Raw genomic sequence first — 27,716 nt, 5'->3', positions numbered from 1 at the left:
CCTAAGTTAAGTTGGCCACCTAAACCTTTATTAAAAAATTGATGAAAATACTTTTTCCATCGCTCTTTTATTTCTTCATCATTTATTAGTACTCTATTGCATTCATCTTACTATAGCACATACGATGTACGTATGACATTTCTGGTGTAACAACTAGGCATCGAATCTCGTAGGAACTCATGACCTGGAATTCACCCTATCATGTGCCTCCCGCGTACTTGAATTTATCTCTCTCTATACTTGTGGGGTCTGCTCTAAGGGGTCGCTGAGGTGGCAGATCCGTCTATTGTATTCATTTTTAGTACATTTTATTTGGATAAGATCTCTTGTTTTCTTTTCTCTCACTTTAACTATTCTATAGATGTCTTTTTCCATCTTTTGTATTTAATTTTTGATATAATCGTTCAAAAATATCAATTTTTGCTTTATTCATTATTTTCTTAGTTTTTTTTTGGCTATTGTATATTTTTTTAATTTTTTCTCGTTCTTACAAATATATAATTCCTTATAAGCGGTTCGTTTTTCATTCACTTTATCTTGTACTTTCTCATGCCACCACCAAGATTCCTTATTTGATGGTACATGTCCTTTTGACTTATCGAGTACACTCTTAGCTACTATTTTCAACTTTAATATCATCTTATCCCATGTATTAGAGTCATTGTATATTTCACCTAATGCTTGTACTTTTACCATCTCCTTAAATATGTTTTGCTTTCCATTTTTGTTATTTCCATCACTAAATTCTAGGAGTCGTATATATTTTTATTTTATTGATACTATACTTGAGGCATATATCTAACACTATTAACCTATATTGGGTAGTTAAGCTTTTCTCCAGAGATGACTTTGCAATCTTTACAAATCTTTCTATCTCTCTTCTTAACCATAAGAAAGTCAATTTATGATTTATTATTTCCACTTTTGAACGTGACCAAGTGTTCTTCTCTTCTTTTAAAAAATGTATTAGATAATATAAGGTCATATACTATCGCAAAATCCAATATAGTTTTTCCTTTTTCATTTTTCGTTTCAAACCCATAATCCCATATGCCCTTTCATATTCTTTATTTTTCATTCAACATGCCCATTTAAATCGTCTCTTATTAAAATCATTTAATTTGGCGGAATGTTCTATAATACTTCATCTAGGTCGTCCCAAAATCTTGATTTGATAGCTTCATCTAGCATATATGTTAATTATGTTCATAGTTTCTTTTGCTACTACTCTGAGCTATAATTCTATCTCCTTTTTAAACTGCTTCTACAATTCATCCTTTAACGAACTATCTACAACAATACCCACTCCATTTCTTGTTTTACTATACCATAACTTAAACCCGAGTTTTCTATTATCTTTGCCTTCTTGCCTATCCATTTTGTCTCTTGTACACACAAAATACTAATTTTTCTCATAATCATCGCATATACTACCTCCATTGATTTACTAGTGAGAGTTCCTATATTCCATATTATAAATCTTAAACTATTAGTTTTCTTATAATATTTGTTCTTATTCAACATGTGGTACGTTAAAGTCGAATCTTGTAACGTGAACTCTTGCATATTTAGTACTACACTCGGGTTCTGGAGATGTAGCGGTCCTTGCCGAGATGTTATAGTCAGACCCTTGTAAGGCATTCTTGCTGGGGAACAACCTAGCATTAACACAATAGTTTAATGAATTCATTCATTGAATATTTGCCTTAATTTTAACACTATTTGGCAACCTAATGCAACCCTCCTCTTTTATCCAGGCTTGGGACCGACCATGACTAATTTGTCATGGGCAGAGTTGATATAAAACTAGGAAGAAGATAAGTTGATATAAAGGTTTCTTTAGTTGTACGTTTCCTCTATTCCTTTACTTGGATAAGCTAAGGGAACAAAAAGACGGGAGAAATCTTTCCCAGCTTCCTTTTATATTACTTCTGTCCAATTTGGGGGAAAACTTATTTTGGTGTGGAATGAAATTCAAATTGAGCTTAAAAAATTTATTTTTTTTCAAATATATTTTGATATATGATTTTCTTTTTCTTATTTTTACAAATGAAGCATAAATTTTTTCCCCTCCTTTCATCAAAGGATTTCAAATCAGAAGGCTTCGGCGGAAGATCATCTCCAATGTTTGCCAAACTGGTATCATGGCTGTTGGAAGCTAGAAAGAACGATAAGGAAAGGCAGCAGCAGGAGGGATGAAAGACATTCTCCCCTTCTTCACTCGTTTGGTGAAATAGTCATAGGCTTATAAAGGCCATGGGGGAGTAGAGCTTCTCAATGACACTAGTTAGAAGAGGTGCATGTCGACATATCTATCGCTGGTTTATATTAGCATGATTAGTCTATTAGGCACCTAGTCCCACTTGTTGACCTTTGATTGGTTAATATGTTTCATATCTATTCCACCCTCTAGAGGGGAGCGATCTCCTATCCAAGTGTCACTTGGTGACATGCAGGTACAAGGGGCGTGTAGCTTATTCCTGGGCCAAGTGCTGACCTGTATTTTATGTTTAGCTAAAAACTCAATATAGTTCTTTACTAGTTAATGTTTGTTTGAGTTTGGTTTCTAAATTGTCTTATCTAAATCCAAATCCTGAATTTTTTGGGCAAATCTAATTGATTAGGGAGTTGAATTATGTTGAATGCAAGATTGTGGCTAATCCCGATCCCAACCCCACATTCTATCTTCAAACTTTCACAAAACTAATGCCTAATACTGACAATGGTGGTATTATTGTATCAGAACTAGTAAATTCGTTTTCCTTTCACTATGGAAAGAAAGACCCCCCTTAAAAGCATCCTTTGTAAACATGCTTCAGTTAAGTATACACCATAGAATTTAGAAAAAAGGTAAAGATTGCACATTCATCAGGGTAAATAACTAAATGATTATACATAATCAAATAATATTCTTGTAGGGCTAGTGATTTTATGGACATTTTGTGCTCCTGATTAGTCTATAGAGAGGATCAAGAAATGGGAGGAAGGCTGACAGTCTTCCAGGGGTAATATTACTTTTGTAGAATCCTAACTCTAAAAAAGGTGCTGTGATTGATACCATGTACATTTGTTGGAAGGATTTTTTTATTGTTTATATTATTGAGATAACAATTATATATGTATATATAGACTCATAGTAAACCTCTAAACCTAGAAGTATTACTATGGAACTAAACGTACTACACTAATAAGCTTATTATTTTAATTCCTTTAACCACTGCAACTTGTGAACAATACTGACAGCTCGAATTTTAAATTTTGTCCTACTTCTGGGCTTGTCTACTGAATTCATCACCAAAGACCACTCATAATCTGGTGGGTCTCTGTGCTGATCAATGCTAGAACTGAAAAATATTAGCCATGCTGCCATTATGTTCCGAAATTTTAATGGATCTGGCACTTTACTTTCAAATTTGGCTTCTCTGGATATTGAAAAATAATTTTTGGCCTAGGTGTTAGGAGGAAAAGCTTGTAGGAAGAAGTTGCTTTCACCAAAAGGCATGGATGTACGTCCAATGATGGAAGTTGTAAAGGGGGCAGCCTTTGGCATTTTACAGGTAATGAGATTGATGCACTTCGTTGATACTCTCTTTAGTATGCAGTTCTCCGTTAGTACTTTTTCATATAAGAGTTCCAGTGCAACACATATATACCTGTTAAAAGTGTAATGGTAATTGTGAGATGTAGAAGCTTAAGCTTTTCAATCAAGTTGTTTTCTAAAGAAATGATTGGAATAGTTAGAACAGGTTACAAAATCTTGGTCTTCTATGTTATTTACATGTTTAAATGCTATGCATATGGGCTATTTTCATGACCATTCCATCATTGGCTTGCTATATCTTCTCTTTTGTTCCATCAGTCAATTTGAATTCAAATCCAAATTGCATATGTTGGGGGATGCCAAAATATAACATAATATTTGGATTGGTTCTATTAATTTAAGCTGTTACTCTAGTGGTTGCTCCCTCAAATTAGCCCTGTTCAACAATGAAATTGATTTCATAGTTTCTTTATGTTCTTAGGTGGCTGGTGGTTGCCCTGCATCACTAAGGCCAGGACGCTGGTTAGACTTATACAGTGGAACTGGAGCTGTTGGTATTGAAGCTATCAGTCGTGGATGTTCAGAGGTATACGTTTAAATAAGAAATATACATCTCAATATTACCTGCTCAGAGGTCCTTTCTCACCAATTGGCTGTTCCTTTAAAGAATGAGCTTAGGGCAAGACTGAATTAAACAATCTCTTTCAAACTTCAATTCACTTTTAAGCAAAAAAATCAAAAAAGTTTAACGGATTACTTTTAATATACACTATTCATCAATAATACATATAAAGGTAGAAAGGATTATCTAGATCTCTTAGAGGAGGAATCTAATTTGCCCTCTAACATGGTATTAAAATCATCCTTTTCTACATCAATCACATCTCTCGGTCGTTGCATGGACACCTTTTCTGTGTGCATCAACCACTCTCGTTATGTACGCTCACCTCTCTTGCTACGCATGTCCATTGCTCTTGCTGTGCACATCCAGTTCTCTCGTGGTGCTCATCCATTGCACTCGTTGTGTGTGTCTATTGTGCTTGTCTGCATACACCATGCTCACTGAGCATGTCCATCACGTTTGTCGCATGCATCCACATGCTTGCTGTGTGCTTCCATTGTGCTCGGCGAGTGCATCCTCTACCCAAGCATTATCTCCTCTATGTGCCATTTAGCATGGGCACCCTCGCTGCCTCCCTTATGTGATGACTGAGTCTTATGTCCTCCAAGTCACACGAGCATCCTCCTTTCCTTATGTGAGTCATTCCACAAATCTCAAATTGGCACTGAATCTCAAGCTGATGTTTCTTGACTCTTCGCATGTATTATTTTGTGGATCTCAAGCTGGATTCCTCCTTTCTTTGCTTGCATCACTTTGTTAAGATCTTAAGTTGCATCAGTCCAACTTTCTTCACATGCGTTATTTTACAAACATCTCAAGCTTTTTTGATCTTCTCTTTGTGAGTTATTTTGCGGACATAAAAGTTGAATATATTTATAACAAAATTGTCTCTACACTACATTTGAATTAGTTTGAGGGTAAGTGTGATGAAATTTTGTGTAATTATGTAAATCTTAAGGGAGTATTTATAATATCCCCTATTCATCAATGTGTATATATATATATATATATATAAGAAAGGAGGAACTTAATTTTCCCTCAAAACAAACAATTTAGTTGGTTTTTAGTCAATAAATTGCTAAAATCAAAATAGGATATTTTATTGTAATATTTGGATATATAATGGATTGACAATTAAGGTGGAGTAATTCATTAAAAGCATTCATTCAATCCAATCCATTTCATACTTTATGATGTGAAAGGTAAAAGATTCCTTTTACCACTATTAATATAATACTTATTATCAACACTTTATCATTTTAAAATTATAATTTAGATAAATAAAATGAGTGAATTGGTTAGATGGTGGGCTGGACAATAGATAGGTGGTTGGGGTGAGCTGGTCAAGTTAGGTGAGTCTAGTGAATTGAATAAGCATGCTGCGTTGCTGATAAAATACGCTAGATAGACTACATAGGTTCGGGAGGCCGAATTGATTTGGTGGGATGATTGATCTAATCGGGACATAGTTCAAAACCTTTATTTCTACTTCATGGCCTATGACTCGTAGTGAGTCATTCTTGAATACATTGCTAGATTTTCTTCTTCTCGAATTTCTTTCAAAGGTGGAGAAAAGCTCTTTGAAGAATTACAATTAAAGCTCAAATATTAAGGCTCAGATGATCACTAAAATATATCAGGAACGTTGGCCTTTAAATGCTTCCCTTTCATTATAGGTTTCATTCATCTTCACTTTCTCTTTGTCGTTCTACTATGCTAACACCAATTAGTTAATTTGAATCCACCATTAGTCAATTTATATATAGTAGTTGTTAGGCCCCTAGGGCTATTGTGCGATGGTAAGAGGTGGGACTGGCTCCCTTGTTGCCAAGGGTTCAAATCTCACTCAAGACACATTACACTTTGAGAGTTTGAAAAACTTAAGATGGTCAGCCATCCGCTAGGACCCATCTGCGCTTCTCGATTTGCCATGGCCGGTGGGAAACTTTCCATGGGTCGGGTTGGTCATCTCCAGGATTAGTAGGATCATAAGAGTTGGATACCTAGATTACCAAAAAAAAAAAGAAAAAAAAAAGAATTGTAGTCGTTAGGTCATTAGATCGTCGTCGCATAACTTTGTTAGTATAACTTCGCTCTCAAACTTTTTTACTATAGCATTAATTAATTGAAATTCTTCATCAGCCGACTGATACTATAGTCATTATATTATTCTATTTAGATACGTTGATAGGCCATGCTTGAGTCGAGCATGGCTTATGGCATGAGCTTGGTCAATCCACCTAGGTGTTATGTCGAGTTAAGTCATTCCTGGTCGGTTGATTGGGCTTGAGTTCAAGCTTGTGGGCTAGAAAATATATATTTTTTAAACATAATGGATCCATTCGTTGAACATTTGTCATAGTTTAACGCTATTTGGCAACCTAACGTAACCCTCCTCCTTTATTCGGGCTTGAGATAGGTCAATGACTAATTTGACAGGGCGGAGTATTTTTTTAAAATAATAAAATTCAAAATTAGAAAAAAAATAAAAAATAAGAAAAAAAATCAGAAAATATAAAACATTTAGAAATTGTAAAAAATTTCAAAAAAGGAAAAAGGAACAAAATCATCAAAATAGAAAAAAAAAATTAAAAATAGGGGAAAAAAATAAAAAATAGAATAAAAATTATTAAATTTTATTAATAATATGTTGGTCTACCAAATGTATAGTTGTACCGACTCATTTGGATTTCATTCGTCGCTTCTGCAATGATAATGTTAAATAATTTGCACCTACACATTTGGCACACAACATGAATAACATAATATGAATTTAACTTTAAACCTTTACCAAACACATCAAAACCATATAGTTAGACTCAATCATTTGGGAAACTTATTAGTGGTATTATCCCATGCACCATAATTATTTGTATTAGTAAAATATAATCAATTAGCCAAGATGGAACTGGTTGCTCCAAAATTTAATCAGTTACCTTCTAATTGTAATAGGATTATGTTTGGAGGCAAAGAAGCTAAGTAAAAACAACAATAATAGCAACCAAGCCTTATCTCACTAGGTGGGGTCGGCTATATGGATCCTTTTACGCTATTGAGCTCTATCTCCTACTATATCATCATCTATGCTTAAATAAATTTTATCTTATTTTATTGTTGCTAACCAAGTCTTTTTTACTCTTCCTTTTCCTCGTTTGATATTTGTTTTTGTCATATTTTCACATCGCCTAACTGGAACATTTATTGGTTGTCTAAGTACATGCCCGTACCATTTTAAATGTATTTATTTTCCCTCAATAGATGCAACTTCGGATTTCTCTCTAATGCTCTCATTTCTTATTTTGTCCATCCTCTGTCTACACATCCACCTTAACATTCTTATCTCCACAACTCGCATCTTCTGCTCATGTGCTTGAGTCATAGCCCAATATTCAGCTCCATACAGCATAGCAGGTCTAACTGCCGTTTTGTAGAACTTTCGTTTAAGTTTTAGATGTATTTTACGGTCTCATAAAACACCCGACGCTCTCATCTATTTCAACCCTCCTCCTTGTATTCTATGTAAGACATCTTTTTCAATGCCTCCATCGTTTTGCAAAAAAGATCCCAAATATTTGAACCTCTCGGTTCCGGGCAACTCGTCATCTCCTCCTATATTAACAATTGTTTTATTACGTCTAATATTGCTAAACATAAATTCCATATATTATGTATTTATTCTATTAAGCTAAAACATTTCCCTTCTAGTTTTTCCTGCCAAGCTAAGTAAAAAGGTTTCATAAAATTAAAGTTTATTTAAGGTGCCGTGTTGGCACAATACAATACAAGAATCATATCATTATTGTCATACAGTAAAACACTGGCACAAAATGATACTCTAAACCTTGATAATCAATCTGGTTCATGACAACTATTGCTTACTTGATATTTTACTTTGTGGAATCATGCTATAAGGGTGCTGAAGTATAATCTACATAACCTAAATGGTGTGTGTGATGCTAATTGACATGCATTTTACATACAGTGTTGTTTATTAACTTGTATTACTTATAGCAAATTCCTTCTTTTCCTATTCCTTTATATCAGGCACATTTTGTTGAGATGGATCCTTGGGTTGTCTCTAAAGTGCTACAGCCCAATTTAGAGTCGACTGGGTTTTCTGATGTTTCAGTTATACATACTGTTCGTGTAGAAAGATTCTTGGAACAAGCTGAACAATCTTTAGGTAGACATGCCTGTTTTTCTATACCACTAATTCACTGCAACCCTTGACAAACTTGATTGTGCACATTGGAATATTTAATATCTAGTTTGTCTTGATGGACTTCTTTTTGGGTGAAAAAGTTTCTTTTTTTCCTTTTTGATTATCTAAATTATGAACTTGCTTTGGTTTGCTTCTCTTAACCATTACTTCTTGATAGTTGCCAATTAGTAATCAGAGACTAAGCTAAAAATGTATATGTGCATGCTTAATTGTTCGTGACACTGACTGGATTTTGAACATTTCCAAGTGCATAAAGTTATCTTCCACTGTATAAGCATAATTTTACTAATTCTGCAGGATACAGGCACTACATTAGTATTGTGCCATTCACAAGGATGTCTTAGTCTTGCACGTGTGCACTATGCACTTTACATGTCTTCTTTGTAAAGTATACAATTGGGATGACAATGTGTCATTTAGTTTCGACTCTGTGAGTGCATTAATAATGGTAATATTTCAAGGAAATACTTTTGTGTTGAAATTGGCTGTCAAGGGCAAAAAGTTTTTCCATGGTTTCCTTGTTTATGCTGATTAACTAGTGATTAGTAACTACAGTAGGAGTTCAATACGTGCAACTTTGGATGCTTAAAAACAACTTTGACTTCTTGTTGACCTTACTGAAGTTTTGTTATTTGGAATATTTTTTGCAATAGAAAATGACTGCAAGGTAATTCTTACATGATGAATATTTTCATAAAATAATAAATATTTTCTGTAAAAACTATTTTAACTATATTTCAGTATTAAAATACACCTAGCTGGGATATTTTTGTGTTTGCTTGAATGGTAACCCTTCATTCTAACAGCTAGTTTCAATTGACAGCTTACAAAGTTGTACTTTGCAGATAATAACAGAACATTTGACTATATAAGTGTTACACCACCCTACACGGAAGTTGATTATTCTGTACTAATGGATCAGCTAGCAAAATCACCTTTGGTTGGAGAAGATTGTTTCATTGTGAGTTATGCTTGGTTCTTTTCTTTTTTACATTGATCCTGATTAATCATTACTTGTCTTTGCTTTGTTAGCTGGTGGAATATCCCTTGAAGACTTCCATGGCTGATTCTTGTGGTCATCTCATTAAAGTACTCCAATCAACTTTCTTTGTAATCAGTTCTTGAAATCAGATAAATTCATTTTTTCTATGGTTGCATCTCTCAAATAATGAAGCTACATAAACGTTACATTGACAAGCGCATACATGTTCTGAATCAGTTATTGTGTCAAATGTCAAAATTCAGGAGGTTCTTTTTCCTATTGTGCCGGTGACATTAACTAAATCTCAATATACAATGCCTATCTTGTTTATTAGATCAGGAAATATTTCTAATTTGTGCTAGCTATGCTTTCTGCTGCAAGTCCAATATTTTGCACCACTTTCCCACTTTTTTCTAAGTAGCAAAGTTTCAAATGCCTTACTTATGTGGCCACCAAGTCATTTTGGGGGAAGGGATAGCATCACACATTCAATATTTAGTGTCTATAGGCCTAATTTTTTGAATATGTGGGCTAGGCTGGTCATTAATATGGTGAAAAAACAGTGACTCGGTTCATTTGAAGTTTGGACCAATTTGCAAAGGAAAACTCTAACTTGAATCATTTTCACTTAAAAGATTATTTGAAATCAACTTTTTTTTTAAAAAAAATAAATTTTCTACTTCTGGAGATGACTAATATCTATAATGAATTTAATCCAAGTGTTGGGATTCAATCAAAGTCCCACGTTGGAAAGATTTGGAAAAAATCATGGGGTTAAAAGGATGTAGGATATCTCCATTAACATAAGGCCTTTTGGGTAGAGTCAAGAGCAAAGCTATAAGGGCCTAGGCATAAAGTGGACAATATCATGTCATTTTGGAGATATGTGGACATCCTTTGGGCACAACAAATGGTATCAGAGCCATGGTCCAGACCAGATGCATCGTGGGGAGGCCCGGAGTAGATCAAGGTGACCGGATACTTGTGTGGGGCTTAGAGCAGGTCAGAGTGACCGAATACTTGCAGGGGCGAGTAGGTCAGGGTGACCGGATGCTCATGGGGAGACCCGAAGTAGGTCAAGGTGACCAGATACTTACGGGGAGGCCTGGAGCAGGTCAGAGTGATACTTGCGGGGAGGTGAGTATGTTAGGGTGATCGGATGCTCATAGGGAGGCCTAGGTCAAGAGTGACTAGATGTGGATGCTTGCGGGGAGGCCCGGAGCAAGTCAGAGTGACTGGATGCTCGCGGGGAGGCCCAGACTATGAGAGTAATTGTGGTCCTTCGTTTGAGGGGAGGATTGTTGGGATTCAATCAAAGTCCCATGGAAAGATTTGGGAAAGATCATAGGGTTAAAAGGATGTAGGATATCTCCATTGACATGAGACTTTTTGGGTAGAGCCCAAGAGCAAAGCCATGAGGGCCTAGACCTAAAGTGGACAATATTATGCCATTATGGAGATATGTGGACATCCTTTGAGCACAACACCAAGTTTAGGGATCTTTGGGAGTGGTAGACTTTTTATATCTCCTTATTTGGGTGATCAACTCAGCAAAAAGGCTCCTTCTATTCATCATCCTATAATTTGTCTTTTTTGTTACATGTTGAAATAGAAAATTATTTGTTATATTATATGATAAATGAGATAGAAAAATGAGAACAAATTGTTTATTTATAGAGATAGAAACTTTTTACAAAAATAAAAAAGAAATTCCATTAAAAAATATTTTTATTGACCAATCATAATTACCTTGTCTCACATATAATTGTCAAAAGGTTGAATATATCTATACTATGAGAACTTTTGAGCAAGAGCCAAGATCTTGTGAGTATTGAATATTTTCAGATAGAAGATGTAAAAGAGTAGAAGGGGAGCTTTGCGCAACGGTAAAGTTGTTGCTTTGTGACCAAAAGGTCACGGGTTCAAATCTTGGAAATAGCCTATTGTAAAAAGCAGGGTAAGGTTGCGTACAATGGATCCTTCCCCGGAACCCCGCATGGCGAGAGCTTCGTGCATGTTGCCCTTTTTAGAAGATGTAAAAGAGATATGACACTTTACGGAAGCATGTCAAAATTGATTTACCCAAGAATAAGTTTTCATTTTTTAAAAAATCTAGTGTAATTATTTAATCTTTTTTCTAATATAGTAAATAATAAAAATGAAAAATAAAAAATAAAAATCAATTATATTTTTGATGTAACAGCATGAAACTTCGAATTGTTGCTTAACTATTAATTTGTAAATATAGACTTTAATATGTCCAATTTTACATTATATTATTATATTATTTGTGCCTACATTCACTATGAAAATTAACATCATTCTAGATAATTTGATTTTTGTTGTAAACACCTAATTTTGATTGGAGGTGTCGCGTCGCAATGAGTTCGTTTAGTTGTGAAAAAAACAAAGCAATATGATGACTTCTAGTCGTTGATATAGAATAGATTATATCTATTTGTAACATCACAAATTTGTCATTGAAGATCTTCTGTGGCAATTTTTCCATCATAAATTGTTGTAAAGGCTATAAAACATGAGAGATTTGTTTTTTTTTTTAAAATATAAAATTACATTTAGAAATTATAAAATCTCATATGCATTTTAAAGGGGATCCCAACTACTAATCACAACAGACATAAGTATATATGGATCCATTATTTTAAGATAAAAACATAACAAAAGCACATTCATTCTATTTTCATATCCAAACATGACTAATATATACAAACAAAGGTATGCATTGTAAATCTACCATGCCATATCTGGCCACATATATTACATATCCAATAAGGGCAACATGCTTGGAGTGTTTGGGATGACTCATAGAATGTACATGCCTACTTTTGAGGAGCTTGATGATGCATTGATAGACCCTTACACAAAGATATCCTATACAATGGTCTTGCATAAAATAGAGTATTTCAAGATAGTACCCGTGATAATCCATTGAAAGCATACTCTCAATCTTGAAGGCTAAAGCCCTATAAGGCAACATAGGCTCCAAATTGCTTGATCATTATTAGTTGGGTGTACTCCGTTTGTTTTAAAATCACCTCTACTCTTGGTAAGGAAAAATTGCTTATACTTCGATCATGCTAGTAGGAGTAATGTAACAACCTTGACAACATAGGGTCTCGATTCACCTCAGGTGCTTATAAACATATGCAAGGTAAGTAGAAAATTTAACTATAACAAGTACATATGTATTGTATAAGATATCCACTTATCATACATTCACAACTAAGGGCTACATATTCCCCTAGGGGCTTGGCACGTTGGCAGAAGGATTGGGTGGTCACCCATGCGGCGAGGGTTTGAGACCCAAGCAATGCATTTTCAGACGCTTGCAGCGTTGGAACTACTCGCGAGCTAGGACGCCATGTTCGGAGCCATGCGTTTCCTTGGATTAGTCGGATTATAAGAGTTGTATACCTGAATTATCACATACTTTAGACATGTGGACTTATGGGCACGACAAGCTAAGCATACAGACTCTCCGCTGATAAAGAAGATTTTGTAGATCAGAGACAACATCCTAGCTGCAGTTGGTTTCTCAGAGGTTGCAGGGTCGTGGCTAGCATCATGGTTTGGACATATAGGCAAGGGAACAAGGAAGGCTTATGATTTCTTCAAGGGGGTGAGTCCAAGAAAGCCATGGGCGATCACAATGTGGAAGAGCTACCTCCAACCGAGTCATGCATTTATAGTGTGGATGTTGGCACGTAAAAGGCTCCCCACTAGAGACAGATTGGATTACATGGAGTTGGAGGATAGAAGATGTACATTTTGTGGGTTGGTGGAGGAGACACAGGAGAATGACAGTGAGCTTTAGAGGAGGATCAGGTGGTGGCTACAGCTGAGTTTTGAGATGTCCACCTATTGGAGGATGCTTAGGACCTTCAGATAGCAGTACATGGGATCAACAACCTGACAAAAACCCGACACCTTGTCATGTCATCCATGATTCACTATGTACGGATGACCATGAACCAGAGTATGCTTGAGGGTATTAGGTTTGAGGTAGAGTTGATATTTAGAAAGATACAAGTGCATGTATACATGTCCTTAGATATTTACCTAGATCTGATACTTCATCAAACATAAGTAGCTATTCTAGGATGTCATTGTACATTTTGCTTAACATATATATATATATATATATATATATATATATATATATATATATATACCTTCATAAAAAAAACTAAGGGCTACATATGAGATCAATTGCAGCAAAAGGCGAAGCCCTCGCCCCCAGGGCCCCCACCGACCGGACCCACGGCCATCGTGAGGGAGGTAAATCGTAGCACCCGAGCTAGTATGGGACGGACCGGGTGGGATACAGGGATAGGGGATTTATTCCCCCGCTGCCACTGAGTTTCGACCCGGCGGCCTCATTGCAGCAACTCCCGTCCCATACCGTCTCGGATGACCCACGGGGTCTGGCTACATATGAGATCAAGCTCTTAATGTAAGTGGTGTGTTTAGGAACAACCCCATGTACTGTTTTTGTGCAGTTAGCCTTACCCATTTTTGATAGCTGTTGTTAGTCTCTTGTGGATGCAACTTCAGTAGTGTAGGATTTTGTCAACACTATATCTGATGATGGGATGCAAGTCGGTCAGTATGTTGCCTCTCAAGCATGGTTCCATCGGGAGCTAATGGTGTCATCATCACGTCTAAAGGTCACTTGCAAATATATGAAGTTTTAGGATACAAAATTGGTAATTTCTAAGTAATGTAAGTATATTGAGAAATAGTTGTTTATTTTGTTTTACAGTGAGCTCATGCATATTGCTTTTAGGACGTTGGAACTTGGAACCTCTTCTCATTCAGCCTAACAGCTTGTATGTGGAGTGCATGATATAAGCAGCCTTGATGTGAGCCACATAACTCTCATTTTTTATCAAAGCTGTGAAAATTGAAAATTTGGAGAACTGGTGGTATGGTGGTGGGGTAAATTAGTTAGCTTTTACCTTTCTCAAATCCGAGTAAGTCACCAAGCCATATCATGCCTAGTTGTGAATGTTAGGCCCTCATGGGTGAACCTGTTAGGCGATAGGGTGCCATGTGGATCAGTTGGGAGCAATTGAGGAATGCAGCACACCCTAATGTTCAGGTGCTTTTTCTGCAGTGATGCCCTGATATACGTCCTACACACAAATAGAGATTATAGAAAAAAAAGTGTTTATGTATAAAGAAATAACAGCTGGTATAAGTAATAAAAAAAAATACAAACATTATCACTTATGTAGGGGGTACAGGAAGGATGGCTAGTGAATGAGAAAGGTTAAACCTTTGTTTGACACCTCTTCACCTTGACTCTTTGTAATATGAAAGAATGACTCATTTATTTTACTCCTCACTTAGTGGCTACACTTGAATAAGTTCATCATCTTTGAAAAATCTTATTAGCGTCTCCTACTTTCATATTGTCAATGGCTTTTGCATCAAACCAAGTTCTTTCTTTAATTTTACATATAGTTCACCTATCAATTTGTCCTTTGTTTTTCCTTGGATGCATTCTTGGTGTGATATACCTGTACTCGGTATACAATATGAATGACTCAAAATATATAGTCCCATGATCACATCTGTAATGCTATACTTTTTGTTGAAATGAATATCATGATTGAGCTAATTATTGCACTAACAACATTTGAACATGACTATGAACACTCATTCCCACTAAAATAGTCTAATTCACTGACCTCCACACATGGTAAAGAAATCATCTTTTTGCCACTAGAAAATATCTATGAAATTTGTATCCATTTGCAAAATAAACTTTATGAGATTGAATACTATTTAATGAATTTATATTAAAATTGCACTATAAAAAACTCTGACAATTCAATTAAAAAAAATGAGAAATATTAATTGAAACATAATCTGATAGATGAGATCCCATCCCAATATAAACTCTCACAAACTTTTCTAAAAAATCTTAGCAACCTAGTTCACTTTTAGAAAATTATAATGAACTAAAAATTTAATGACTTAGATAACTTAATAATTTAAAGTAGGATTTAAAATTCAACTTGTGTTATTCTCTTCGACCAAGGATAACTAAAGTGTGAACAAGTTCATAGCAAATTTCTTCAGTTGTAGTATTGAAGAATTAGTAGTGTTTGCCTCACAATGTTTATTGAGCATGATTGAGGAATCAAAGTTCTCTCTCTTCGATTTTGATTCTCCCAAAATTAAACATTGGCTTTCTTTTCTTCTTTTGTGTTGCCCATTTCAATAAGTCAAGAAGCACTACCTTTGATCTAATGTTGGAAGTGCTCTTTGATCCTATGAAAAAGTTAATATGCAAATACGGAGGCTTGAAATAAAATGCAAAATAAAAATTGTCCAACATCTCGCTTATTAGATATGCATGGTGGGTTGGCTCTTTAACATGTGTATGATTCTTATTTTTCTCACTTTAGGGAAAACATGAACTTAGAAGATTAAAAGATAAATGACGCCATTGAAAATCATGTAAAATATCTTGCTATCTAAATAAAATAAGGAGTGAAATTTTTTTAACTCTCAAATTGATATATTTATCAAAAATGTACTACACCCTCTCTACTTTGTCCTTGTACAATATGTGCATGAGTTGAAGCTCTAAGGAATAAAATATTACTAGAAAATATTTTCTCTGGTTTTCATAATATAAGCCTGATGTTTTGATCAAGTTGTTTTGTTTATTCAACCTGCAAAAAATAGTGTAGAGAGTTTTTAAGAGAGTTCAATTATCGTATCTTTTATTGATCTAGGCAACACATCTTTAAATGCAAGTGAAAAAGTTTTCACATGAACTTACGATAGTTACAGTTTCGCAAAGCATGAAATTTACACTATTACGTTGACATGAGCCATATTCATTTGAGAATTTTAATTGTGGTACCCACTCAAAACAACCTTTTTCTATCTTTTAGTAAGAACATATACAACATGTGATTTCACTTTCATGTTGACATTCTAATGTTCTTGACATATACAACATATCCAATTTATTATTGGTGACTTTTTGATTCATGTTCTTGATTTCACGTCAATCCTTTAGTTGAGAGAATCATGATATATATATATATATATATATATATATATATATATATATATATATATATATATAGGTTTGTTACCCTGCGGTGTTCAGTGCACACTCCTGGGTGACCCTCACAGGTCCGAGCGTTCGGAGTTACTCCCGGGTGCCCTGATTTATTTTTGGGGGTCCGGGCGCCCAAACCTGTGAGGGTCGCCTAGGAATGTGCACCGAGGGTAAAATTATATATATATATATATATATATATATATATATATATATATATATTGGATTATTGGATTGTTAGTTTAGTGTGGGTGACAGGATGACCTAAGAATAAGATCTATTATTTGTCTTGTGTACCTATAATCTTGATGATTTATCTGAGATTTAATTTGTTGAATTTCCATTTGCACATTGGGGAGTTATTACATAATGCATTGTTACACATCAATATGAATTTATATAATGTACAATCTACTTGCAGATATCACCTCTTTCTAATGTCAGTTTATCAATCTAATGCATTATCTTGGCCACAATATTGAGAGCAAAGTCATTATAGTAGATTTTCTGTTTTTAGAATAGTTGATGTTGATAGACATTTCTGCAGTGCAAGTAGTAGTAGCTTACGATATTGGAGATTCATATGGATATAATGAAACATCCTAAAATCCTTTACATACCTTTCACCAAACATGCATTACCAACATTAAAGAGATCTGAATTAAACAACCAACTTCAAAGATTATGCATTACGAACTAGTCCAACATGAAACCAAAAAGAAAACAATTTGTTTTTGATATCATAATAGTAAATAGATTCTTATGAGAGCAGAAAGTGCAACCAACTAGTGAAAGGAACTTAAACCGACTATCAATCACATGACTCGACTCCGACGGGAGGACCCAACATCCTAACGCATGTAGAAACTTAGACAAATAAAAGAGGCCCTCGGGTATGCGCTGTCAGTACAAGAAAGCTCATCCATCAAGTCCTTCCGTTTCCTCATTACCTGCACCATATGGATCTAGTGAGTCTGAAGATACAAGTTCAACCTTTTATAGAAATAACATCCGTTCATATTTAAGAGAAATATTTTGATAAATTAACGGAAAATAAACATTAGTTTTATGAATTTCCACTACAAAGATTACAAGAATTCAGTTTATCAGGCGTAGGTACTTTGTACTTCAACATTTGATCGTTTGGCCAAACTTTTATTCTTGTACTAGGTTGGTAAGGTTCACCGGATTCCTAAACCCCTCTGCTTTGGTAAGGTTCACCAGTCCCTTCTTAAGTCGGATTCTCAAACCTCTTTTATTTTGGTAAGATTCACCGAACCCTTCTTAAGCTAGATTCTGAAACTTCTTTTATTTTGGTAAGATTCACCGGATCCTTCTTAAGTCGGATTCCCTTACTCATCACATTGTCACATACAGTTCACTTTATTAAACAAAACAATATTTCTTTTCATGTATAGAAAGACATTATTAAATAAATAAAATGGTTTACTTTGCATGTCAAAACAAATAGTTAACTTGCGTGCATCAACATCTTACTAATCGCTATAATGATAGAGTTCTAAGTGCTATTATATGGGAGGTAAATAAAAACAGAAATGCTGTGTTAAGAATCTTGCTCCGTGCTCTCCCATTCATTCTTCCCCGGACACTAAACTCCACCTCGCAACACCCACTTCGACCCCTTCTTCACCCAAACAACAGCATGAACCATCTCTAACAAATATATAAGGCCACCATTTTAATTTTAAAGAGTTGTGACGCATGTGCTTAGGTGAAATTTCCATTATTGCGTACAATGGATCCTTCGCCGAGACCCCACATGACGGGAGCTTCGTGCACCAAGCTGCCCTTTATATTAAACTTGTGGTAAAACACTTAGTCATCACCAATTTCATTTGAATGGATGCACAGTGAATTTGCATGTGTTGATGCATTTGTGATATATCATTTACATATTGATTCTATATGTAAGCTTGAAATTCTGCTTCCTAAGTGTTTTGTAAGTGTGAAAATTCAGCAACAAACATGATTTCTCTTCCCTAAGATTGCTGGTAATAGCATTTGTTTTATGGAAGTATAGTACATATTCCTTCAGAAGGCGAGCCTTGACGCAACGGTAAAGTTGTTGTCATGTGACCAAAAGGTCACGAGTTCGCAAAAAGCAGGGTAAGGTTGCGTACAATGGATTTTTCCCTGGGACCCCGCATGGCGGGAGTTTCGTGCACCGGGCTGTCTTTTCTTTTTTATAGTACATATTCCTTCAGATTATTTTCTTCTCTCTTTCTAACATCATCGAAGTGGCTTCTAAAGTGAGCATGAATATTGGTCATGTCGTGCTCCAAGCCATATGCCTATAAGAACAACAAATAAATGTATGACATTAATAACATACAAATCAGTCAGAGCACAAATAAATCTAATGGATCAAGAGTTAATAGTTCACTAAGCCCACTCCTGCCACCTACGGAGTTAATAGCATCCCGACTTTTTTTTTCAACCAAAATTGATAAAACTTTGTCAAATCTTCACAACCAAATTCCGGAATTATATGCAACATACATTAAAATATCACACTATGATCCATATGATGTAGTAAATGCAAAAAACAACAAAAGGAAACCCTGCCTTGGTGTTTTGTGTACTGAGATAACTAGCAAGACGTAGGGAAAAACTACCTTGACCGTTCCAATGAGGTTCTTCCTCTATCTCCTCCAAAGTTGCTAGCAAAAAAATATAAGACATGTAATTAAAATGGTAAGCCGGGTCGGGTTTGCTAGCAAATCGGGCTGGTTCGTTAACCTATTAATATATTAATTACTTAAACCCTCTAGTATCAATCCATAACCTAACTCTTGATTTATTTAAGTGAACCTTTTATTCTTTTACATGTTTAAGTAGCTCTAAGTTGCAATGGCTTATTAAGATGCTACTCGTTCTCACATGAGAATACTAAAAAACGTGCCTTTGGTTATACTTCTGTTGTCATCCACTTTCTGGTAAATTTTCCTATGAATCATTCTTTTGTTTTCTCCTTAGTTGGGCATATATATATAAATCTCACTATAGTCTCTGGACAATGTTTCATATTATCAGTTAAGTCTTGACCATCGACCATAAACGCTGCAGATATCTGATAGAAGATTTGGCAGAACAAATTTAGTAATATACGGACCTTCTTGGGCAGAAAAGAAGAGGACAAGCAGGAAGCACATTCAATGATTTAGCTCATCCAATAATTTTGGAGTGGTTTTATCAACTTTATAAGTTCCATAGCCATTTTGAATTGAGACTGAAACATTACAGGCAAATCAAGAGGTTGAGCCTTTCAGTTAGTATCCTACAAGTAAATTATGTTCTTCTACAATTGAGATTATTTTCTTCACATACAAAATTAGGATATAAGTTTTTTAATTTCATGTACTTGACAAAGGATTCTTTTCAAATTTGGGAATTTAACACTTCTCTGTGACTCTTATTTCCATTGTAGAAACTTTCTATGCATAAATAGAAAAAAGAAAAAATTGTACAAGTTGATCTTAATATTGAAGGTATCTTGGTTCAGTTCCCTGAATGGTCGACTGGTTTGCCTAGTGGTTTAGCATGTCGATGATCAGCTCCATATCAAATCATGTAATTGTACCTTTTTATTCTCAAAGGATGCTGGACAAAACCTGTCAACCATAAGTTTAATGCAAATGCTAGAACAGTCTTGAACTTGTCTATAAATGTTGCAAATTAGCCAGTGGCAAATTAGCCTGAGTTTTACCATAGTTCGCTGAAAATTGAGCATGACCAATCAAAATCTAGTCAAAGCAATGGTCTCAGCAGTTTGGGACCAAGTTTAGGCCAAGTCCATCCTAATTGTGCCTAATGATCCAAATTATCTAGGAACCTGCAAATCATGCATGTATGATCTGTTGCATCTATGGTTTGAAATCTCATGGCATTTTGATCAGCATGTGAAAAATTTACTGTTTATCTACTGATCGAAACTGACACAACCTCAACACGAAGAATTGGGATGATGTCAATTGTTAACAGGCATTACCTGCCTTTTGTGTCTGGTACTAGATGAGACGGACTCAGATTAGGAAGAGGTGCACAGGAGATGTCTTCAGCTGTGACGATGCTTTGGCTTCAAGAGGTGGGGAACATGAGCATGGGACGTGGGAGATTTGCATCTAAATGCCAATGGGAAATTTTCTACTTGGAGACTTCCCAGTTCCTATGTCTCATGTGAGGGAAAAGCAAAGAGGGTGATCTGTCTCTTGGGGGTGAAATGGGGTGGGTGGTGGTAGTTTATAAATTGTTTTTTTTATTGAACAAATTATAATTAAACTTGGTAAATTTTATGTAGGTTTTTTTAATTAAAAATGCCACTATATGTATAACTTGTACATGTTAATTAAACATATAAATATTAATATGTTACCTTATTAATTATATTTTAATATTAATTTATTTGAATATTTACTTGAATTATTTATATTATGGCATTGATTATTTTTAGTTATATATAATTAATATTAGCAGATATTAATTATTAATTAATCATTAGTGTATATGGACAAGGTCGGTTATGGTAATTTATAAATTTTCATTAATCAAATAGATTAACATTAATGTATTAATTATTTATTTGATGTTATAATTAGTTTTTGAGATTTTAGAAATGTTGTTATAGTTTATTATCTGATATAGTGGAGCCTAAAGACACAAATGACATCAAATGATTAAGTCTAGAGCACCTATGGAAATTGAAATGCTTGTTATATTCTTTAAACATAGTGCTCCAGAACTTTTAATGATTATCTAATTATTATAGTTTCATTTTTTGAAGTAAGCAAATCAAGTGGTAGCTATAGATTTTTATTAACTTAAATACGCACAGTATATATAATTTTGCATTATATATTAATATTGGTTAAAATTAAATTTATAATTAGTTATTAATTTAATTAGTTTTTGGGAGGAAGATTTAGAAAACTTTTATCCTTATTGATATGTTGCTGTCTAAAAATGACGACAAATCAAGATTCTAAATCTTTTAGCTTGTCAACATGCATGACGACTGAGACGCTTGTTAGATATTTTAACTCTAAAATTTTGTAAGTATCCGATTATTATAGTTCATCTAGTGGATAAGATTTGATGATTATTATTATTGTATCTAATTATTATAGTTGATTTTAGATGTAATACGTTGAATGTCGAGTATTAATGAGGTAAAAAGTGTTTGAATTCATGTTGGCAACTGCGACACTTGTTGAGTGTCTAAATGCTTTGCTACGTGCCAAGTGTTTCAATGTTTGGTCAAGTGCTTTAAGTGTTTAGATTTGATAATTTCCCTTGAGTGAGCAAGATTACTCTATTGATTTAGGAAATTAAGCTTTAAGCATGATTTAAATTTTTGACACGTATCCAAGTTCGGTTTATGAATGGAATGATACGATTTCGGTATCGTATCATATTGTGCTGATATGTTTTCAATATTCTTAAATATAAAATATATTAATTAAAATTAAAAATTGTAACCTAAATTTTAAAAAATTAATAAAAAAAGAAAAGAAATGTGAGATCGCGGAGGCGTCGCGGTGCCATACGGCCAGCAAAATAACAACTTTCATCTATTTCGCCCGGCATAGTACAATTTTTTTTTGCTGGTAATCCAGGTATCCAACTCTTCGAATCGACTAATCATGGAGGTGACCGGCCAACCCTACGGAAGTTTCCTACCGGTGATTAGCGTAAATTGAGAAGTGCTTATGGAGGCTCATCCAGATGACCAGCATTCTTAGGCTCGCTTGGAGAGAAAAATCTCGTGCGCCGTAGCTAAGATTCGAACCTTAGATCCCTTGGTTAACCATGGGAGGACCTAACCATTACACCGTTGTCCCGGGGGCCAATATGAAATTTTAAACCATGAAATTTTGCTTGTTGTAGGTCAACAACCTAAAGTATATGTTGGCTTTCTAATAGTTACATTCCTTGAGATAGGTCGACTTGTAGGTTTTGGTAGGTTGACCTAGAATATGAATGTTGGGGCAATGCTTAAAAGTGGTTTTGATGGTTCTTTTGGCATTAGAGCTCAATGAAAATATTTTGATTCTTTGCCTAATATTATTAAAGTGCCAACAGATCACCAAAGAACTTGGGAAGTAAAATTCAAGCTTTTACCTTTCTTTTGAAAGCTCTCTTAGTAAGTTTCTTCTCACACAATGTTTTTGGTAACTCTCTTCTCAAGGGTTAGATCTTTATCTATAATGTAAAGTAGAAACTTTACTTATTTAGTTAATTTATCCTTATTACATATTATCTTGAGGGCGTAATTGCTTCTTGAAGGTTATGGGTTATAGAAGCAAATAGTATATCTTTTATCATTCTCTAGAAGGCCTTTAGCAACGATGACTTGCCTGGAATGATCAAGGAGGGTTATAGGTGGGTTGAGTGGTTTGCTCAACTAGGGGAAGTCCAGACTGCAGTTGTGTCTTGATCTAGGGAAAGTGTAGATGAGGGAGATATCAACTAGGAAAAGTCTAGGCAAGGGAAGTTCGACCGAGTATCCTGGTAGCTCGATTGTTGTGAGAAAATTATCATACTCATTGAATATGCTCACTTTATTGCCTCATTTAAAGGAATGATTAGGGCTTGTTGTTGGGGTGTCACACCGAATCCTACTCGTCTTTGGATGATGTTATATCATTTTTCTTAGTGTGCGCATTTATTTATTATTTATTTATGCCTCTTATATCTCTTTGATACTATTCACATACATGCACTTGTGATGTTAATTGTTTTGAGTTTTGTTTATTGCGAGAATTGAGTGTTGTCTACTTATCCCTCAGCTGGGCCATGATTTTTATAATGTTGATATGATATGGTACCAAAATTTCACTGTTGCGATAGGAGACTTAATTTAATGGAACGGTACTCGAATCTTTGTTTGCATGATTATGAATTTTTGTCTGCATACTTTGTTGGTGTTTTTCGATTGTTGCTTCTTGATGTTCTTATGGTTCGATAACACAATTTATATACGATGAGCAGCTGGTGCACATAGTGACTAGGCTGAAACATGGCAGAATCATCGAAGAGCTGACCACTTAGTCCAGGTAATGTTGCATAGCTATGATGTGTTAAGAATGCCAGTGAGTTTGGCAAGGTTGTTAGCCCAACATTCTAATTTTTTCAATAGCAAAAAGTGTGATGAACACTATTTAACATTCAAAATTATACTTTAAGAATTTTGATTTTTCTATGGTATATTCAACTTAGGGAACTTTTTTCATTTTGGAATTTACTTTGATTTTTTGTGTCATCAGCATACTACTTTTCTTGTTTGTTTAGTTCATGGAATAGATTTGATAGAGAATAAAATCTTAGAATTGATCAACAATAATAAGAGCATGATTTTCTTATTTTGATTTTGGTTCATTTAGTTTATTCAACTTGTTAGATACAATGAGTGGCACCTAGAGGAAAAAACCTTGGATGGTCGGTCCGATCTTATAAATTTTTTTCACCGATTACTAGGTAAATCATGAAGTACTCGTGACAGACAACCCGGAAGTTCAACATTCTTTGGTTGCTTGTCCCATTTGAAGGAAAATTTTTACAAATACATCATAGCTGAGGATTAAATCATGAATGTTTGGATGACAACTTGAATGTCCTATTACTGCACCATAGTCTCGGGGGTCACTGAGTGACACCAAGAAAAAAAAATGATGAACTCAATTAGCCTCATTGACTAGTCCTGGGGTGACCGACCTGACTTTATGGAAAATTTTCACCTACCACTATGATAAATCGGGAAGTGCATGTGGTAGGTAATTCAGGAGCCCAACATCATTTTGGTTGTGTGCCCTATTTGGAGGAAAAATTTCTATAAATATGTCATAATCGGGGATTGAACCGTGGGTGTCTGGGTGATAATATGAATGTTTTATCGTGATATCATAGCTCCGGGGACAATGAGTGGCACCAAGAAAAAAAAATGATAATCTCAGTTAGTCTCATTGACTATCTCTGGAGGTGATCGGTCTGATCCTACGGAAGTTTCCTATTGGCCACCAGGACAAATAAGGAAGCACACGCGGTGGTCAGCCAGAAGCTCAGCATCCTTTGGTTGCACTCCCCTCTCCATATTTTGGAGGAAAAATTATTACAAACACGCTATACCTAGAGATCGAACCGTGAATATCTGGATGATAATCTGAATATCCTACTGCGGCATCGTAGTATCGGGACACTAAGAATACCTTAATCACCTTGTTAATCTTACATTAAAAATGTAATTATTAATTTAGGATGTTGCGGGTGTATTTATACAACGTAGTGGATGGGATTGAGATCCATTTTGTTTTTATAATTTCTTTTACTATATGTCTAGTTAAATTAGATGACTTTTGTAAATTTGAAAATTATAAACATGTTGATTAAAATGATTGGCATAAAAATTATTTTAAGTAAAAAAGATTTTAAAGTGGAAAAGTTAAAAAAATGTCAATTTTTGTAAGTAACTCAAGGTGTTCATATTTTAGAATTTTTATTAAGGACGTTTAATTTACTCATCTATTAAGCAAATCATGGTGGTATCATACGAGTTTGTCGTGTGGTTGTGCATTGTGTGAGAAGAGCAAGCAGCAAGGTGCTTCGAGAGTAAATTTAAAACTTTAAAAATGAAAAGTAAATCTTAGTTTGTTCGAAATAAATGACCATCATGCAGATTGGGTTAGTTCAACCTTGGCGTGAACTAAAGTCATGACCCAATCACACGCACACTACATCCACTATCAAAATACATCTAATTATAAATTACTTGACAATTCAATTTTATGTAACTCTTCTTTGTTTCTCATATAGTAACTTTTGTAAAAAAAAGTATTCACAACAAATAACTAGTCATAGATTTCTATTAATTAATTAATTGAGAATTATTCTCTAACTAATTAATGACCAAAACTAAGCGAAGCCACCATAAGTTGTAAGAGGATATGACTTGTTAACGGCTTTGAGAACCATACAAACCTTGTATTGTTTTGTTAGGGTAATCTATTGATGTATGATTAGTTAACTAGAAAATATGAATACCAACGGTTTTTTTATTTTTTATAATTCAGGTATCTAATTGAAATGATTAATTTTGGAGACAATTGGTCTAATCTTACATAAATTTTCTATTAGCCATCAGGATAAATCAGGAAATATAAATAACTCATAGTTTCATAGTCAACATTCTAGGGTTGTCTTCCTATTAAAAGAAATTAGTTTTGCAGTGCGCTATAGTGGGGAATCAACCTATGGATGCTTGATTAACTGCGGAAGCACCTTATTGTTGCATCGTAGTCCCGAGGGCCTATTTTATTTTTCATGTGACAAAAGGTGACTTGCTCAAGTTAAAACCCCCTCATCGTTGGCCTCACATCGAGATGAAGGGAGTAAATCACGGTGATTGAACTACCTCTTTAGGTGGGAGAGATTTTATTGCTCAAGGGTTTGTTCTCTCGAGAATTCGATCTCTGTTCTCATGTGACAATCTACTATTGGTGCAATCAGTCTTTAATATTTCGATGTTTGACAATGTACCAAATTCTAAGCAGTTTGACCAAGGGTGGATACAAACAAAACTTAATGTTTGGGAGAAAAAAGTATAATTATAACTAGATGGCTAGTAAGGGTAAGTTCTAACTAGAAGTTAGGCAGGTGAAAAGTATACTAAGTGACTAGTCTTAACTGAAGGCTAGGTAAGGTAAAGTCCTAGTGATTGAAGCTAGGTCCTAGTGAGTGAAATTTGGTGGTAGAAGTTCTGGTGAGTGAAACCAGCCAGTGGAAGCTATAGTGAGCAATGTTATCAAACTCGTGAGTTGACTCGTAAACTCGTATAAATCGCGAGTTTTCTTATGAAAATCAAGTGAAATCATGATAAAATCATGTATTAAAGTAAAATCGGATCAAAATCGTAAAATCAAGTCAAAATCATAAAATCAGATCAAAATCGTAAAATCGCATTTAAACTCGTAAAAATATAATTTTTGAAATAATTTTATCGATTTTATGTCCTTAATAAGAGAGGACCATTTTGGACAAAATAATATCGTTTTGGGACGATTTTAGATTTGTATTTATCTATGAATGATTTATATTAATTTGTTATCTTGTGTTTTATTTATCTTTGGACTTAAGCTTTAGACTTGAATTTATATTTATATTGTATTTTGATGACAAGTATTTAGTTGTTTAAAAGTTTAAAATTATGAGTAGTTTATGATTATATGAATTAAAATGTTCTATATATAGATTTATGTTATAATTTAGATTAAAATATTTAATGATCAATTAAAAAGAATATATCATGTTTCTTTTAAAATTGATTTAAAGTATGATATAAAATCTTACGATTTTACGATCCGATTTTATGACTGTTTTAACGATTTTATCTAAACTCTCGATTTTGACAACACTGATAGTGAGTGAAGCTAAGTAGTGGAAGTCCTGGTGAGTGAAACCAGTAATGGAAGCCCTAATGAGTAAAGCTAGATCTTAATGAGTGAAGCCAAGTGGTGGAGGTCTTGGTGAGTGAAACTAGATAGTGGAAGTCCTAGAGAGTGAAGCTAGACCCTAGTAAGTGAAGCTAGTCAGTGGAAAACTCTAGGGGAAAGTAACCCTAGATAATGTGAAGTCTTAGAGGAGTAAACGCCAAACATATGTAATCGAATAGTTTCCGATCGACTATACGCGATCGACGGGACCAACGAATCTTAAAAGCTGCTAACACTGATTTACTTTAATATTTATATATATTGTACTAACTTGGCGTTGTAAGAAAGTCTTGGTTGATCATGTTGATCAGATACTGAGCAGGACCGGAGAAAGTCCAAACAGGTCTGGAGGACCGGATGTTTGGCAGGTAAGGTCAGGTACGCAACTGGAGGAGAGATATGTGAGAACGCATTCCCAATTAAGGGGACAGTAAATGTCGGTCTGACCTAGGGTTTCAACAAAATCCAAAGTTAGGATCGGACAGTTCTAAGACTGTCAAAATATTTAATACTTATTTTTCATATTATGTTTGTTGTGCTAACTCTATGGTGCAAGAAATTGAAGCTGCAAGTTGGTTGAAAAAAGGACTCCTAAGCACCTTGAAAGGGTCCAAGCGCTCAGAGGTTCGAGCGCCCCGACTAGGTCTAGGTACTTGGATTGGGTCGAACCCAACCACATGTACAGTTGAGTTGGTGCGCTCCGTTTAGTCAGCACACGTCAGAGTCTAAGCACCGGGAGCTG

General features: G+C 34.8%; 1 protein-coding gene and 1 long non-coding RNA gene across 4 annotated transcripts in view; one reads left to right on the top strand and one right to left on the bottom strand.

The window, feature by feature from the left end:
* Positions 1-23,549, top strand: part of LOC122042420 (putative rRNA methyltransferase YlbH) — a 34,664-nt gene extending 11,115 nt beyond the window's left edge. Inside the window, exons 4-10 of one of the 3 annotated variants that reach the window (XR_006129220.1) lie at positions 3,453-3,557; positions 4,023-4,127; positions 8,208-8,346; positions 9,231-9,346; positions 9,418-9,474; positions 19,560-19,748; positions 23,481-23,549. Coding sequence is in view for 2 of the 3 variants with exons in the window: in XM_042602536.1 (XP_042458470.1) it covers positions 3,453-3,557; positions 4,023-4,127; positions 8,208-8,346; positions 9,231-9,346; positions 9,418-9,474; positions 19,560-19,652 (615 nt within the window). In the remaining variant the exon portion in view is untranslated. Of the gene's footprint in view, positions 1-3,452; positions 3,558-4,022; positions 4,128-8,207; positions 8,347-9,230; positions 9,347-9,417; positions 9,475-19,559; positions 19,974-23,480 lie in introns of those variants that run through there. The other 2 variants (XM_042602537.1, XM_042602536.1) reach the window with 2 other exon arrangements.
* LOC122042421 lies at positions 17,096-20,704 on the bottom strand. The gene is made up of 3 exons (XR_006129221.1): positions 20,482-20,704; positions 18,614-18,784; positions 17,096-17,422 (listed from the first exon to the last, which is right to left on the bottom strand). It is a non-coding gene; the product is annotated as an uncharacterized LOC122042421 (long non-coding RNA).
* Positions 23,550-27,716: the final 4,167 nt, after the last annotated feature.

The sequence above is a fragment of the Zingiber officinale genome, chromosome 2A (genome assembly GCF_018446385.1).
Source record: "Zingiber officinale cultivar Zhangliang chromosome 2A, Zo_v1.1, whole genome shotgun sequence".
Classification (NCBI taxonomy): domain Eukaryota; kingdom Viridiplantae; phylum Streptophyta; class Magnoliopsida; order Zingiberales; family Zingiberaceae; genus Zingiber; species Zingiber officinale.
The sequence above is the reverse complement of the archived record's forward strand: the minus strand, read 5'-3'. Positions and strand labels throughout refer to the sequence as shown.